The 17,416-nt window shown below is 39.4% G+C and overlaps 1 protein-coding gene across 1 annotated transcript in view; it reads right to left on the bottom strand.

The window, feature by feature from the left end:
• Positions 1–832: 832 nt before the first annotated feature.
• cunh8orf34 (chromosome unknown C8orf34 homolog) overlaps positions 833–17,416 on the bottom strand; it is a 174,881-nt gene continuing 158,297 nt past the window's right edge. Inside the window, exons 12-15 of the mRNA XM_036558913.1 lie at positions 12,971–13,461; positions 6,241–6,337; positions 1,787–1,834; positions 833–1,132 (exon numbers count right to left, since the gene is read on the bottom strand). Of these exons, the coding sequence (XP_036414806.1) occupies positions 1,125–1,132; positions 1,787–1,834; positions 6,241–6,337; positions 12,971–13,461 (644 nt within the window). The 3' untranslated portion in view covers positions 833–1,124. The remainder of the gene's footprint in view (positions 1,133–1,786; positions 1,835–6,240; positions 6,338–12,970; positions 13,462–17,416) is intronic.

Raw genomic sequence — 17,416 nt, 5'->3', positions numbered from 1 at the left:
AATAAATATAACTAAGCAACACTGAGCCTTCACACCACCCAGCATCACTTCAACTTGAAGGACTTACATGAACCACGAAACAAGGGCTTGGTGAATTCTCCACAGTTCTGAAAACAACATCTGTCAGACTTATGGAGAAACTGTGAGAGCTAATGGGCTCTAAGAGGAGTAAGACGTCCAGAATACACAACGAATGTCACACAAACATGTGATTGTGGTAAAATATGTCACCATGGAGCAACATCTCAATGGTGGTGGTGTCATGGAGCCCAAGAACCAGAGCGATCTGGACACTGTTCAGAAGAGAATCAAGTATTTTCCACTAAATTTCCTTCCCAGGAACAAAACAGCTGGAATCTGCCACTGTGCTATAGTATTTCAGGAGTTGAATGGTGTTATATGTTAAATATATTTACAGAACCGCACACTCAAGGCATCGGAAAACAAAACATATAATGGACGCTGAAGTGTATAAATTAATTTAATTTGCATCATACAATAAGTTGCAGCAGGCTATATATATGTAATGTATATTACGTGGGTATAAAAATCAAATAAATCTTTACAATTCTGTAGAGTCCTAGACATTTTTTTGTCATACATTGCTGTAGGAAATGGAAGAGTGCTATGCTGAAGTCACCCACGGCAGTGATGTGGAGATGCTTCTAAAAGCTTCTCTATGTAACATTCATTTATCCTTTTAATGCCATTTCTGTTATTGAAATGATTATATATATAAAATAAAATTGCTTTTTTTCCATTACTATTCATTTGGCACATAAAAACGTATACATAATGTGTCCATTAATGCAAGGCCATGTGATTGCTTTTCTTTTCTCCAGAATTCTGCAATGGGAAGCATGCTAAAAAGGCAAATCAAAAGCAGAGACAAGTCATTCTCATCAACATTTTACATTCGCTAGTTTCAAGTATTCGTACTTATAGCATACAAATGTGCCAGGATCTAAGAAATATTATCCTCTGTGGAAAAAAAAGTACACAATCTTTTCTTTTTTTACTGGAACTATAAAAATAAGTGTCTCTCTGGTTTATTCACAATATTCAAAATGCCCCGTTAGATTGCATAAATGTTTGATTGGGTCCACGTCTTCGGTCGTCAGTCATTATAAGCCTGTAAAGAAAGAAGAAGAAAGAAAGGCAGAGGCAAAAACATCAGTCGCTTGGAGACGACCTTCAGACAAAATTCAACCACTAATAAGAATAATGACCACAGTAATTACCATGAAAACACTCTTTAATATTTGAACATGTCAAAGATAAACATGAAAGTGGAAAAATGAGCTGGTGTATGAAATTGCCGTCCAACGCAGTGTTTTATGGCATATGTGACTCTGTCTGCCTATGAGGTCACAGCCTGTCCTCTAGTGCAGTGAAATCTCAGCCGGCCGCAGATGGGCCCACCAGACACTTCCCTCATGTTCTATAGCGGCACCAGCCTGAGTCAGTGGAAACGGGCATCAAACGGCTGCTTTCCACAACATGGCTCCATGCTAAAGCCTGCAGTGTCATAGACTGACTGGCTGAGCTGCATCTATAACTGTTGGTCATTATATGCAGCTCTATAAACCCAGGCTAGGCGTCTGACTCACTCATGGATAATTCTGAGGGAAGCGTTAAAACGTTTTTCTCTGAGATGAGGTCAGTGACGGACAGCCAGGGACTACTATATTTACAAATTTATAATTTTAAAAAGGCATTCTTCTAATGGGTTCACCACACGTCTTGTTCAAACATCTCAGCGAATGAAAAAAACAGAAATTCTTACCTGAAAACACTGATCTTTTATTGGCGTCTCTCATTCCACTCTGATTACCTGTGAACATTCAAAGACAAAAGACATAAATTATTAATTACTAAGTTTCCTTTTCCAGAATGTACTTTACAGTTCTGGCAACTAGAAAATAAATCTCTATCAATTTAGTTTATTTGTATTTGAACGAATTATAGTGCTTGTTTTAAGCATCATAGAACTAATCTCATTTCACTACATTTTGTTTGGAAACTAAAGGGTTAAAATGTTGATGCACTGAATGGAAAATGATTCACTCATGATATTTGTTCTCTGTGGTATCTAGGTAGATACAGCCAAGTGAGATCTCCCATTGGTAAGGACTTCAGGAGCTAAAGGCTTTCCACATTATATTAACTACCAATATAATTAGGAATTGACAGTGGAATTAGCCAATCACGGTTTGATTTATATTGGGACCACTTTCATGAGAAAAACATCACTCAAGGCCAGGGCTACCAAAAGTGTTGCCTCTGGGCCAACCGTGAGAAAGTCTGATCTGGCCCACCAAAGGGTAAACCTAATCCCACCCCGTCATCCAATGAAAGAAGGAACATATTTTTATACTATATACAATTTATTAAATTCTTATTTGTTTATTTGAAATGTATTAGTAACACAATATGTTGCAATGTTATAAAATTGGATTTAAAACCTACCTATCTTCCATATTTGTATACTGTTCTGTCTTTTTGGCCCTCAGCCAACAACAAACATTACACTTTGGCTCTCAAAAGGCAAAAAAGTTTGGGCACCCTGCTCTAGGCCTTCTTGTTCTAGATAAGTCACTGGCTGTGAATATGATCCATAGTCTAACAAAGTTTCAGTCAGTTGTTAAAAATGGGAAACAGTGGCAGCAGCTGTATACTGAGGCTTCAAACATCTGTGTATAATCTAGAATGTCCAAAAATGTTTATGTAATCATGTGTTAGTTTAGCGCTATCATACTTTTAAAAATCTGTTAAGGGTACTAGCAGAAATTAGCATTATCATGGACCTGAAGGCCTGACTCTAATATTCACCATGCTAATGTTAGCTCGATTACGTGACAATAGAAACTAGCCAAACAAAGTGACATCTGTCACATAAACAAAAGTAATACAAAACTAAAAGACCTGAAATGAATGACGCACTCAATAACACATTCAAGTTTACTGTGGGTACGGCATACTGTATGTCTGTATAGAAATATGTAATATCCTGTCCAGTGTCTACTCTGATTTCTTTACAGTGGTGGAGTTTTAATATTTATGTAAAAGTTTGGGCACCTGCTCAAATTACATTTTTTGATAATTTTTTGAAAGTGAAAAACGTTAACACAATATCTTCATTTTGGCCATCAGAGTAAATGCCATTATCATAAACACACAATCCCCACTGTGAACCTCTGCAACAGCCTTGGAAGACTTGTGAGTGTAGAGGACAGAATGAATGTAGCAAATTGCAGAGAAACCCTGGAGGAAAAACCTTGTGCAGTCTGCAAGAAACCTGAGCCTTGGGAGAAGATTTGTCTTCCAGCGTGACAGCGATCCCAAGCTCAGCACAAGCAATGACTTAAAAACAACAATGTTAATGTATATCGAGAATTTGTTGCTTGACTTGAAAACAGCTGTTCACTCATGATTCCCCGACAGAGCTTGAGCGTTTTTGCAAAGAGGGATGGGGAAAAACTGCAAATGTACAAATGCACAAAGCTGACAGGAACCTATCCACACAGGCCGTGAAGATACATTTACTAAATCAGTGTTAAAAAAAAGCCACTGCGATTCAACGTTCTATGACAATGAAAACATTAAAACCTTCAAGGCAGTTAATATTTTTTTATAGGCACCATAGTTACTGCAGAAATAAAAAAAACGGTAGAATTTCGTGGAATTGACAGACAGTGTATACTGTCTTGTGGTTGGCAGTGCCAGTCTTCATAGCTCTCTGACACATGGCTTGTGTCCCTTTAAAACACTGCACTGAATGGATTGCACCAGATATCTGGACTCAAGAGGATATTAGGAAAATATACTTGCTCGTTTTTGTGAGATTTGACTTCTGGCAAAGCAAGAGCTGGTCCCTTGGACTGACTGTCATGCCTGGTTACATTTCATTTGATTGCAAGGCTTGTATTGCGTGCATGTTTTGTTTGAATTGGATTTTTTTGCTCCTTGACTTGTATTCAAACTTGGCCTAAGTGCTGTCCGACTGCGTCGCAATTTCTGATCGAGAAGCAGATCCGGATCATTTGTTTACTGGGTGAAATAGCTGAATATAATTTTGGTGGAATAGATGGGTCAGTTGAGATAAACAAAATGATATTTAATAACAAATGAAGCGAAATCCTGGAAATCTTGGAATCCCAGACTTGGCTTTAAACAAGGAGTGCTAGGATCATTTATTCTAGCATTGCTGTAAACATTGTGCAATCCGCAGAACGCGGCGAGTATGGAGATTAAGAAATAGCCAACTGTCCACACAGGCAGGCAAACGAAGCATGAATAATGTATTTATTCTTACGTAAGGCACGAACCCAAAGGCACTCGTCCTGGGCCAGAGCTTTTGATTTAAAACAATATTAGCATCATTAAAAGACTAACGGCCCTGGAGGATGCTCTGCTCCGGCCGTGTCACGTTCATGCAGAGGAAAAAATGGAGCTAGGGTATTTATTGGTGATGACGAACGACAATTTGGACAGAAAATGACTCTGAGTTCACTTAAATCTTTCAATATATCCACTGGAAGTGAAACCCAAGACATAATCCGCCAGACAATATCAACACAATGAAAGTGTCTGCTGCGCTTCAGCCTCCAAACCACACAAGGTGCAGCCCGTGTTCACGCAGACCCGGAGATGGAGAAGCTATAAAAAGTTCTGGCATGCGGCGGTGCTCTGAGGGAGTTTATATCAGCTCCACTCAAACGGTATTATTTTAAAGAAGAGAGTGATCAAATGTTGTTATTAATGAGTCTCTTCTGAATGGAGTGCTTCGCCAAATCATAAACAGCATTGTGAGACAGAGCCTGAGAGGAGAAAGTGGAGGATTAAACAGTAATCAGATCTTTCTAGCATTCTACTCTGAAGAGATTTTGTTGCAGAGAGAGAGAGAGAGAGAGAGAGAGAGAGAGAGCACAAGTGAGGATGAGTGTCATAGAGAGCAAGAGAAAAAGAGAAAACAGAAAGAGGAGCGAGAAAGAGGAAAAGAGAAAGCATGAAATACAGAGAATGAGAGGAATACAGCAAGAGGAGAAAGACCGAGAGAAAGAGAGAGCACAAGCAAGTGAGACTGTGTAAAAGAGGGCAATAAAAAAGAGAAAGAGAAAAAGCATTAGAGAGAAAGAGTGAGTAAAGGAAAAATAGAGAAAAGAAAATATATGAGAGAGAGACAGAGAGAGAGAGTGGGGAGAGGTGAGATGAAGAAAGAGAGAGTAAAAGAGAAAGAGAGAAAAAGAGAAATAAAATGAGAAAGAGACAGAGAAAAAGAGAGCCACAGAAGGTCGAAAGGCAGAGGGAGCCACAGAAGGACAAAGGCAGAAGGAGAGAGAAAGAGAGAGCAAGTAAGCGAGAGAGGATGTAAAAGAGAGAGCAGAAAGAGGGAGAGTGCAAACAGAGAAGAAGGGAGCAAGAGAGGTAAAGAGAGTGAGTAAAGGAAAAATAGAGAAAAAGAAAATGTGTGAGACAGAAAGTTAAGAGAGAGAGAGTGAGTGCGTGGGGAGAGGTGAGAGGAAGAAAGAGACAGCAAGAGAAAAAGAAATGAAAGAAAATGAGAGAGAGAGAGAGAGTCAGAGAAAAAGGGAACCACAGAAGCAGAGAGGCAGAGGGAAAAGAGAGAAAAAGAGAGAGAGAGAGAGCACAAAAGAAAAAGAGAGAGAAAAACAAAGAATAAAGAGAAATTGACTGTGAGAGTGAGAAAATAGAGTGAGATTGAAAAAGAGAGAAAGAGAGTGAGGAGGAAGCAAAAGAAAAGAGAGAGAAAGAAAAAGAAAAAGAGAAAAGAGAGAGCATGCGAGGATAAGAGAGAGAGAGAAAGCAAGAGTGTGGGGAGAGAAAGACAGCACAAAAGAGAGAGGGGAAAAAGGAAGAAAAACAGATAAAGTGTGTGTGATAGAGGCGAAGAGATAGAGGGAGAGAAAGAAAGAAAGGATGTGTAACAGAGATAGATAACGAGAACAGTTAGTGACAGACAGTTAGTGAGAGAGACTGAATGTTACACCTCAGCAGTTCTCATTAATGCACTGTGAGAATAAAATGCTGTGTTAATCTAAAACCGAGTTAACTGAACTTCTAATAGTACTTCAACACAATAAGAATCAGTCTTACGCTCTGCTGACTCGTGTGAAGTCTGAAGTTCACCCTTTTAAGGCAGCCAGTTACTGACTTTCTGAGCTGAAGATAGTTTATAGCCGAATATAAACTGTGTCGGTGAAGCTGTAATAAACTCACACTTGTCCTGCTCTGGAGGCTCCAGGCAGTCACTGTCCGTGTCGCTGGGGATGAGCCACGGCTGCCTGACCGCCTGTAACTGCTGGTAGAACTCATCCTACACACACACACACACACAAACACAGCACAGGAGCAGAGGTTACACACTGCATTGTTGCCTGTTAAAGCCACTTACCTTGCATCTACACTTATTGGCCATTTTATCAGAAACACCTACCACATAGGTGCACTGGTGTAGGTGTACAGTTAAAAACGTATCTTTTGATACCAGGCCTGGCGTCAGGGAGGGTCATTTAGTGAAGCAATGCCCCACCAAGCAATCATCATGCTCCACTAAACCAACTACTTTTTATGCATGCTTCTGTAATAGCAGGTGACAACACCAGTGTGTGTGCTGCTGCTTGCTATGTGCACCAAATATATGATGTAAAGAGCTACATCGATATAAAAGGCTACATGGATTAACACAGGAGGGATGCACCGCTTTGTAATGGCTGCATTTAAGGGATGTGCCGGTTGTTGCAGGAAGACATACATTAAAAAATACAACTTAAAACATGCAATTAAGTATTCAGACCTTAGATATTTACAATGCTTATGTTATGATCAATTTAAACCCAGGGCATTAATTGATATAGTAATGAGCTACATATATAAAATCATCATTTGTAGAACCATTTATATTGAGAGGTGTCTGTCTTTAACCCTAATTTTACATTTTTGTAATTTTTTTCCAAGTTTAGATCTTTTTGATCTCTTTTAAATTGAAGTTGAAAGAATTAGATTTATCATGAGTTTAATTTTTAAAAAAAATCTTTATTCAAAAAATGCTGTCCCACATTTTCATGTCACCACCAAAACACAGAAGCTGTATCCCAATTCAGGGGCTGCATCCTTTCGGAGGCTGCATTTGAAGGCTGGGTGTGTCACAGCGGTGCGACTAGGCTGTCCCATTTCAAAGCCTCCTTCAAACACGGCCAAGAGATGTGTCCTTCTTTTCCATGGCAAAGGTGGATCCTTCGCCTACCAACATATCCCGTGGTTCATTGCGTGCCGGCAAAGATTAGAAAACATGGCGGTGTCAGCAGAGAAGCGAACGGTGGTTGAGGAGAAAGTATTGGGTTTAAACTGAGTCAAATAGGTAATGATACAAATGTTTCAAAAAGCCAATGTGGTCTGAAGCAAAACTTACGCTAATGTTCGGTTATGTTGTAGGGAGCAAGGAGCAGACAGAGAGAAAAACTTTCCAGCTTTAATAAATGAAAAATAAAAAAACTTTCTGGCTCCGTCCTTAAAGAACTTTGAAAGAACTTGACATGACGCTACGGTTCAGCCTTCATGGGTCTATGCAGCCTTCAAAAATATTATTATTTTAGGCACACCCCTGCATTTTAGAGCAGGAAGTGAAAGGAAGTGCATCCCTGTCCCTCATGGCCACATGGTGAGCAGTTAGATCCTATTGTTTTGAAGCAAATGTGTCCAAAAGTCTGAAAATCAGTGTGTAATATTAAGAACTGTCATTACCGGAACACATAATTTTTTGCAATTAAGTAAACATTTTAGTGTTTTAATGTAAATGAATGTGCACAACTGTTCAATGCCCTGTTTGCTAGTCATGTACTGGCTGGCATTTTTGAGTTTGGCTCAAATTGTCACTACTGAAACAGTCACTACTGAAACATTTGGTTTCAGTAGAGCTATGATTGTTTTGTTAGTAACAAAATGAAAAGTTCAATCATTCACTTACAAAGCATACAGTCACTCAAAATAAAAAAAAGTCTAAAGTCCAGGTCAGTTAGAAGTGTTTTGAACTCTGACTTTGAACCAATTCGGTACAATAATGCACACAACAAAAGCAGAGATGCACACAAAACGCAGAATCAGTGGTTCTATTTTACGCGCACACATTCACGGTCAGTGCCCACACACACAAAACATGAGTGACAGAAAATAAAGGAAACAGCACTGCTGAAAATTTATGTTCATAATAATTGCTGTGGCATAGCTGTGACTTTAGTGCAGTGCTCATGGAAAAAGAAAATTATGAAATATAATTTTGCCGTAGCGCACTGGCAGGAGGCAACTGAAGAACTTGATTCTTTCAAAGACAAATCGTACATTAAAGAGAACATGAAGCCACATAGGCCCTAAAAATAGTTCTCTTTTTCTCTGGTGCTAAATTAGACCGATGATGCAGTGAGGGAAGGTGTGCTGGCCTGTGGAAAGAAGCGATTGTTCAGGAAAGCACATTACAGCACCATCTTCATCTCTGGCGCGCTCCAAAGCTCCAAAACCAAAGACGTAGAGCGCTGGCGAGCAAGCATGTCAGGCCCATTACTTCTACAGATGTTTTTATTTTCTTTCGAGTTAAGTGCACCTCGGAGTCGGATCCTCTGGGCCAAACTGTAATAAATAAATTGCTCCATATTCGCATTTAAGGAACTTTTATGCGTTCTCATTTTTCAGCGGCGTAAGGTGCTGGAGGTCTGAGGCCTGCGGGGTAGAGGAAGCAGTCATGCATCTTCTGCTGCATTTTGGGTCTAAATTACCTAAAGGAAAGCAGAAAAGTAGAACAAATCGTCCAGCGTTCCCTTGGGTCTCCACACATCCGATTTCCAAAGGTGTACTATTCCGTCCCATTTTCATTCAAACCATTTTTGCTTCGGCAACAGTGAGACCAGGTGGCTTAAATCAAAAAATGTTCAACGGCCTGATGTTTCTCATAATGTTGCCTAGGCATAAACTGTGGGGACCCATTGAGGAGTCTTAAAAAATCGTAGCAAAACAGTGAAAATGCTGCTAGCGATGAATAAAGCGGCCAATAAAGGGCTTTAGATTTCACAGTGCTGCTGTGAAGGAGTCTGTGAAAAGAATAAGGGGAGAATATTCCCTCTATTCTAAACCTCGTGTCTTTGCAACCATACCTTTACAGGTATATTGATGTAACTAGATGTTATTCCAAGTAAATCTGAAAAAAAAAAATTCTATTGGTCATTTTCAAATAATTAACTTCCAAAAATTCTAGGCGTATTACATACTAAGTCTTGTTACCCAGTAAAAACATGGACTACAACGCAAACTGGATGAATTATTCTTAGGTTATAGAGGTGTGTTGTAACACTTTGGACAGGCCAGTGGGTCCTGGCCTTTTAAGGGGTTAAAAATAATAAAAATGGAAAACTAGCAACAATATAGAGAGAAAACGGACGCAAGAAAAACACTGCCTGATATGCTCAGCCTTTTGAGGCAGTTTCAGGTGCAAATCAGGCACATTCTAGCCATATGTTATGTACAAAACTGGCACACATAAACATGCAGTTTACTGGCTTATTGACCACGTGCATGGAAAAACGCTAAATGCATTCCTCTCCTTCACGCATTTGAGGGAGGATTGTGCAAAACGTGGAAAGACTGCACAAAAAGTTTGAGTAGCCAGTTTTACTTGGATTTTCCCATGCCATTCCCATTTGAAATTCCCATTTTCCCATTTTATGGGGAACCATGTGTGTTCAAGACTTTAAAATAGTGTCCATGTCCAATACTATTAAAATATGATGTAGAAACCAAATGTGTTATTATGTGTCATTATAAAAAAAAGACAAAATGGCAAAATCCCTTTACTACTAGGTCACTCTATGTCATATGGTTGCACTGGAATTAGCCCTACTGATAACAAGACCATGAAAAAAAGTTTTTTTTTCTTGGATAATGTGACACTCTAGCTGAAGTTGGAAAGGCCGAATGATATACACTCACTGAGCACTTTATTAGGAACACCTCCTTGTATCTACACTCTCTGTCCATTTTATCAGCTCAATTTACCATATAGGCTATCAAAGTATGCAGAGAAACAAATGAACTACAGTGCGTAATTGTAGAACTACAAAGTGCACCTACATGTAAGTGGAGCTCAGTGTAGTGTATTCAAGGTAAATGAGATATTTAGCTCACTGCTTCTCGCTCAGTGAACAAGAGCGAAAGCAACCATTTGATGCTTTATATGTAATGTTGATGATGGTAATATAGTGGCAAATCTGAAGAAAAAAAAATCTCTGGGGAAATTGTCTTACAATGCCCTGCATATACCTTTCCATCAAGAATGAACTTTAAGAACAGTTTAATCTCAAAAACTACTGGAATACAATGTGTGTCAGGCAACATATCTGTAACCATTTCAGGAAATAGCTTTCTGTGAGGGAGCTTTAGGGGAGTTAAATGCTTTGGATGTCTGGTTCCTATCATCACCACTGTGAATTATTCTGACTCTGTAAGTTTCTATACATAATGGAGCATTTCACATCAAACCACTCTGAAAGACTTTGTTTACATCTTAACCATTTAATTATGCAGAAATTTACTCTATTTTCCTCCATAGGCAGTATACATCCTGCTACAGCCACTGCTCTGGATCTTCTCCCAGAATCCCATGAATACAGCAGCTCATGTTCCGTTGGTGTCAGATTCAAGACTCCAGCTAGCTGAGCACTTTTATAAACTAGCCAACAGAATAACAACAAGCACGGTGATTTTCAAATCAGTGACCTGAGTTTTATGAGGCTTCAAGAGCCAAGTCTTTAACATTCTCTACCTAACAGGCTGCCTTCTCACTTGCTGTTTGTAAAGGAGGCTCTGCTGCTCTAGAGAAGCTCTACATTGTTCTGTTAATGCCTCAAAAGCTCTAATTGTCTACAATTGTTTACAATTTCCACCTTTACTCCAAATGAAAATAATACATTTGTGGTCATGTTTGGTCTCTTATTTTCTCTGCTTCTTAATTTTTGCACTGGAGCTATGAGGCTGATTCAGCTAACAAGTAATAGAAGTTAATGCACTACCGGTTAGCATTGTGCAAACTGCATGCCTAAATCAACACACACTTGCCTCGAACCTTGTTGAGTTGTTAAGTCATCTCAAACTGACATGCCTATGTGGTTTCTAACACTGTATGGCAATAATGGAAACAAGTTCTGATGTCACAACCATGGACACATTCACATATGACCACCTATTCAGCCTACAGCAGTTTAGCCCTGCCCATTTCCATTGAAGTGATGTGGAGTGTTATTCCTGCAGACAGCCTTCCTTACTGGAGTGCAAGGTGTAGGACTAAACATTTTGCTGTTGTTGGTTGTTGGAAAGCAAATTAATCATTGCAGCCTTCCAAAGGATCCACGCATTCGAAAGGAGCAGCTGAATGTTTCCCCTCACCCCTGAGGTTTTCTGTTCATGCCTAATACTTTGTTCTGTATTTAAGCCTGGAATGTTTTTTGAATGAGGCACAACATAAACCACTCAATCAAAACAGGGGTCATTTACATTTACATCTCCATTTGGGTTGTTTTCATTTTTTGACATGATTTGAAAATGCCAGCTGCTCTTTACACTGTCAATATTTAATGATAGACAAACAGAAATGACCCCAGAGGACCCCATGAAGAGGAGAAATGACCCCAAATCTTGTTACATTAGCTTACACTAAGGGTTAGGAATGTTTTTTCCTTCTCTTGTAAAGTTATATTGTTGGAGACATGGGGTTTTGGTCCAAGAGGTTGAAACATGTTGGAAAATGGTCATGTAAAAATGAATTAGAACTGTTTTTTGTACATAAAACCACAAAAATGGACATCAGTGAAAAAATGTATATACAGTGCTGTGCAAACGTCACACACTTTCATTAATTTAATTTCCATTCAAAGACACCATTAAGCATAAGGTATTATATCTGCAGGGATATTGTACTATATGTTCAGTCTTAGTCCTTTCAGACCCATAGTGTTGAGATGTCTTCTCACAGTGGAAGGATGGCTGTGGATTTTTCCAGATCTTAAGTAAGAGTGGAGCTTAATTTTCTGCTCTCTCTCAAAGATGAAAGCTTTAAGTGCTGTTTATCTGATGGGAACAGTTTTGCTGGGCTACCATTTTCTCTTTAGCTTTTAATCACTCCAGTTTTTGAAACTCCTGTTTTTTTCTCATATTTTCCTTTGCCTTTCCTCTTCTTTATGCAAGTGAATTATCTTATATCCAATCTCCTAAGAAAGATCTCCTTTAGCCATTTCAGGTGCGCATGAGAAAAAAAATTGAAAGGTAGCTAAGGTGAGTTTGGACACAGCTATAACTGATTGGTTTTAAGATTAAAGGCATGGAAGTGGCAGTAGGTGCACAAAAGCCAAGAGTGGACAAACTAAATACCGACAGATGTGATACTATAGTGTTGGAGGCTTTTGGGTCTCAACTGGGTCTAAAAGGATGTGTAGCTTTCAAGAAGCTGTTACTGAGAAAAGGAAATAGAATATTGAAAAAGAAAATAGAAGAGAATCTGATCTGTGGAGTAAGGTTTTATGGAATGATGAGTTTAAATTTATAATTCGGAATATCTGAAAACCAACTTGTAAGACTGAACTTTGGAGGTGTGGAACAATAATCCTGCAATTTCTTTGAGAAACTAAAAGCAAGCCTGAAAAGAAAAGAAGCTGTAATAAAGATAAAGAATGGACAGAATTATCACTGAAATATCTGATATTACATTTAAGTTGTTAAAGTTTCTGTGTCATTTTTTGTTAAATATGTTTTCTGTCTTTTTCCTGACAATGAAAAATGAACAATTTGTATTAAATGACCATTTTTACTGGAAACTGAACAAATGTAATGGTGGTCTCTGACTTTCGGACTCTGACAGTACTGTATAGATATTTTAGGCAACCTGTGTACAGTTTATATTGGAGTGTTTTACCTCTGACAGTGTGCTGCGTAGACTGAAGCTGAAGCTGTCCGTGCTGCTGAGGCCTGGAGGGGTCAGTAGAGGTCGGGTATATGTTTGTCCAGTTGGGGTTACGGGTCTGCTTCTGGAGCGCCCATACACACGCTCCGTGTTGCCATGGCTACCGGTGGGTAGGGACCGCATCATCAGACTGTTTGGTGTCAGCGGCCTGCTGGGGGTCCGTGTGCCACTGGGGGTCTGGGCCCGGCTGCCAGGGGTCTGAGCCCGGCTGCTGGGGTTGCTAGGAGACTGTGAGCGGCTCATGCTCAGGGAGGTGGGTTTGGTGCTGAGGAGCGGAAGCCCGGTCGTTTTGATAGGTGACTGTGGCCTGGAGCTGAGGCCAGGCACTGGCAGAGTACTGGACGTGTGGAGATTAGTGGATAGCACTGGACGGTTGTGTGGGCTATTAGGACTTCTGCTTAACTTCCCCTGTTCAGCCAGCTTGGCCAGGTCCTTTTCCACTTCTAGAGTTGGAGAGAAAAAAAGAAAATGAGACATAAAATACAGGGTCACTTTTACTGCCTGTAAGACAGTGTTTCTCAACTGCAGTCCTAAGAATCAGTTAAAACTGCACATTTTTGTGTCATGCCTGCATGGAAGCCCACTCCTATCAGGAGGAGGAGAAAAAGAAATCGCCTACAATCTCAGCTTCTGCCAGCAGTGTGTCAAAATATTGACTTAGTATCCTGAAATGACTTCTGTCAAAATTATAACTTAGTTCTTCAAAATACTGATTTACTATATCAAAACAATGACTTACTATGTAAAAATCAGCACCCCAAAATAACTACTTACTTGCTGAAATGTTAATAATTCATAACTCAATGCATGGAAACGCATGGTCAATGTTTCTAAAGAAGCGGCCAGTGTGTTTAAGAAAAAGGTAGGGCAGCAGTATGTCAAAATTCTGACTTAGTGTCTTGAAATAAGGACTTACTTTTTCAAATGAATCGATGTACTATGTCAAAATAATGATTTACTGTGTCAAAATAATCACTAAGTATCCCGGAATACTTACTTACTGAAGTACAAGGTACAAGGTGGGGTGAGAGGGGTTCCTCAATTTTCCCCCCAACTTAGCCATATCCAATTCCACCCACTAGCTACAACTCCCCCAATCACATGATACCACTAGGACTGCAAAGGCAAACACAAGCTTTCTCGAGTCATGTGAAGCGAGTGACTGCATCTTTTCTAAATGCCGCTAAAGTAACATCATTGGACAGTTGAACATGCTTGGAGGACAGCGCTAACCATTAGTTCTTTTACATTAGCTAACAGATGCCTGCACTGGCTAGCATTGCACTGTGTGATAGGGGGAGAAGGAGGGGCCATCCTACCCACCCAGAGAAAGCGAGGCCAATTGTGCTCTCTTGGACTCCCGGCCACAGATGGCTGTAGCATCACCAGGGATGGAGCTCGCGATCTTCTGATGATAGGGCCAACACTTAGACGACTACGCCACTCAAGAGCCCAAGGTAGGTGTTTCTATTAAAGTGGCCAGAGGACTGAAGCACAAGGTAGGTGTTTCAAACAAAGTGGCCAGCGGACTGAAGTACTAGGTAGGTGGTTCTAAAAAAGTGACCAGTGGACTCAAGTACAAGTTAGGTGTTTCTAATAAAGTGACCAGCGGACTCAAGTACAAGGTAGGTGTTTCTAATAAAGTGACAAGTGGACTAAAGTTCAAAGTTGGTGTTTCTAACAAAGTGGCCAGTGGACTAAAGTACAAGGTAGGTGTTTCTAATAAAGTAACAAGTGGACTGAAGTACAAGACAGGTGTTTTTACTAAAGTGGCCAGTGAGCAGAAGTACAGGGCATGGGTTTCTAACAGCGTGGATGCTGGGTGAATGCAGTGCACTGAGGTAAGCTGAAACATGAACAAAGACTGATAAAGATTACTACAATGAGCTGTCTCAAAATGAACGCTGCACATCTGCTAATACTGAGTGTGCGGTGATACAAGAACGCTGTTGACATGCCTAGAGTTTGTCTAATCCTTCACATATTTTAGTTAGCAATCCGAGCAGCTAATTTCCTGATGTTTGTCCCAGAGAGCTTTTAATAGTAATGGGGAGAAGTATTTACAGGCTGTTTAAATTGTACGAGAGGCTGCTTCCTTTGACCATGTTCAAAACACGTTTAATAGGGCCATGTGTGGAGAGGTCCACTGCAATTCAGAAATATATTTGTTTGCTTTGGTAGGTGTTCAACTGTTTTTGTTTGCCCATCCTGTCTCTCTGCTGCCAGTTTTCAGGAGGAACATCTGGGCTACTCTTGCAGTGTTTTATGTAACTGGACGCGCTCTCTGTTTTCAGTTTTCCAGCGAGGACTCTCTATTCTCAAAAATATGACTCATTTGGTGCCACACATGTGTGCTATGTAAAAAAACAGGACGTTATCACGTTGCGTGTTTCATAAACCTTCACCTCCACATGACCAGGAATGCATTACCCTAAAGAACATATGACATTTTTCCAACCTAAAAAACATAAAACACATGCATGTAGCACAGACTGTTCACACATGTCATTTCAGACTGCTATCTAAGAGTATTCCAGTGTTTTTTTTTTATTATTCACTTTGCATAAAGCTTTTCTGGCTTCATTATACACTATATGTCTTTGTAGAGCAACTTACTCACTCAGATTTCTTTACAGTGGTGGTGATAGGAACAAGGGTGGCTACGCAAATATAGCCATTTATTTAGAATCCATAACCTCCAGTGAACCTACACGTCTTCTGACTTTTTACAACCCCATTTTAAAGTTTCCTTTATCATATTTTTCATATTATAATGCACCGAATGTTTTCAGTGGGTGACTGGTCTGGACTGCAGGTAGGCCAGTTTAGCATCCTGACTCTTTTAATATGAAGCAATGCCGTTGTAGTACATGCAGAATGTGGTTTGGCATTGTCTTGCTGAAATAAGCAAGGCTTTCTCTGAAAAAGACGTTATCTGGATGGCAGCTTATGTTGCCAAAACATGTATATATCGTTCCGCATTAATGGTGCCTTCACAGATGTCCATAATTGTGGATGCAGTGACGAACTGTTTTCATTGACAGTGGTTTTCAGAAGTGTTTCTGAGCCCATGCAGTGATTTCCACTGCAGAATCATGTCTGTTTTTAATGCAGTGCTGTCTGAGGGCCCAAAGATCACAGCCAGCAAATACTGTTTTTTGGGCTTGTCCCTTGCATACAGAGATTTCTCCAGATTCTCTGAATCTTTTAATGATATTCTGTACTGTAGATGATAAACAACAAAAGTTCTTTGCTATTTTATGTTGAGAAACGTTATTCTTGAATTGTTGCACTTTTTGATCATGCAGTCTTTCACAGAGTGGTGAACCCCTCCTCATCTTTACTTCTAAAAGATTCTCTGAGATGCTCTTTTTATACCCATCATGTTACTGACCTGTTGTCATTCAACCACCAGGTGTTTGTTTTTTGGTTTTTTTTTGGTTTTTTTAGCATTACACAACTTTACCAGCCTTTTGTTGCCCCCGTCCCAACTTTTTTGGAACGTGTTGTTGGCTTCAAATTCGAAATGGGCATACGTTTTTCAAAAACCAATAAAATTTCTCAGTTTCAACATTTGATATGTTGTCTTTGTACTATTTTCAATTAAATATAGGGTTTAAATGATTTGCATCATTGCATTTTGTTTTTGTTTACATTTTGCACAGTGTCCCAACTTTTTTGGAAATGGGGCTATTTAGGTAATGTTGATGACGGTAAAACAGTGGTAAATCAAAAAAAGAATTGCTTGGGGTGAAATATTTTGCTGTAAAACAAAGGCTAATGTAGCAACAAGTGATACACATTTGTGTGTGATAATTAACATCATGTAAAACTGTATGCCTAAAGCATCATACTGATTCGACATATTTAATTCTGTCCATAGAATCTGAGTATAAATGGCTTAACGTCAAACAACCATTTTTATTAGTGGGAACTAAAACCACTGAACACACTGAAAGTCTGTGAAGGATTCAGGAGCTAATTCAATTTTTCTGTGTTTAAATATTTCACGTGAGCTTGTTTATATCCGGGCCTACACTGCAGCTCACACTCACACCAGTAAACAGGATACACTCAGGAGTGACGCCTTCACCACTTGTTCACTTAAAAACTGAGTTACTAGCCTCTTTCTTATGAAATCTTATTTTTAATGTACACACACACACATACACATACACACAAATTTTAATTATAGCTTGTTAGGACATTGTGTCACATGAATTACATATATGTAAAAACATTCTTTACTTTTAATGTATGTTAATAATGTATGTTCAAGAGATTTTATTTCAAACAATGTTGGAGCATTTCTATTGGTCCATTTATCATGCTTTTTTCACACAACGTAAAAGGCAGCTGATTTGAAGTATATGTAATAACAGTATGTAAATAAATGTA

The sequence above is a fragment of the Colossoma macropomum genome, unplaced genomic scaffold (genome assembly GCF_904425465.1).
Source record: "Colossoma macropomum unplaced genomic scaffold, Colossoma_macropomum, whole genome shotgun sequence".
Taxonomy (NCBI): Eukaryota; Metazoa; Chordata; class Actinopteri; order Characiformes; family Serrasalmidae; genus Colossoma; species Colossoma macropomum.
Note: the sequence above shows the minus strand (reverse complement) of the source record. Positions and strands in the feature narration are given on the sequence as shown.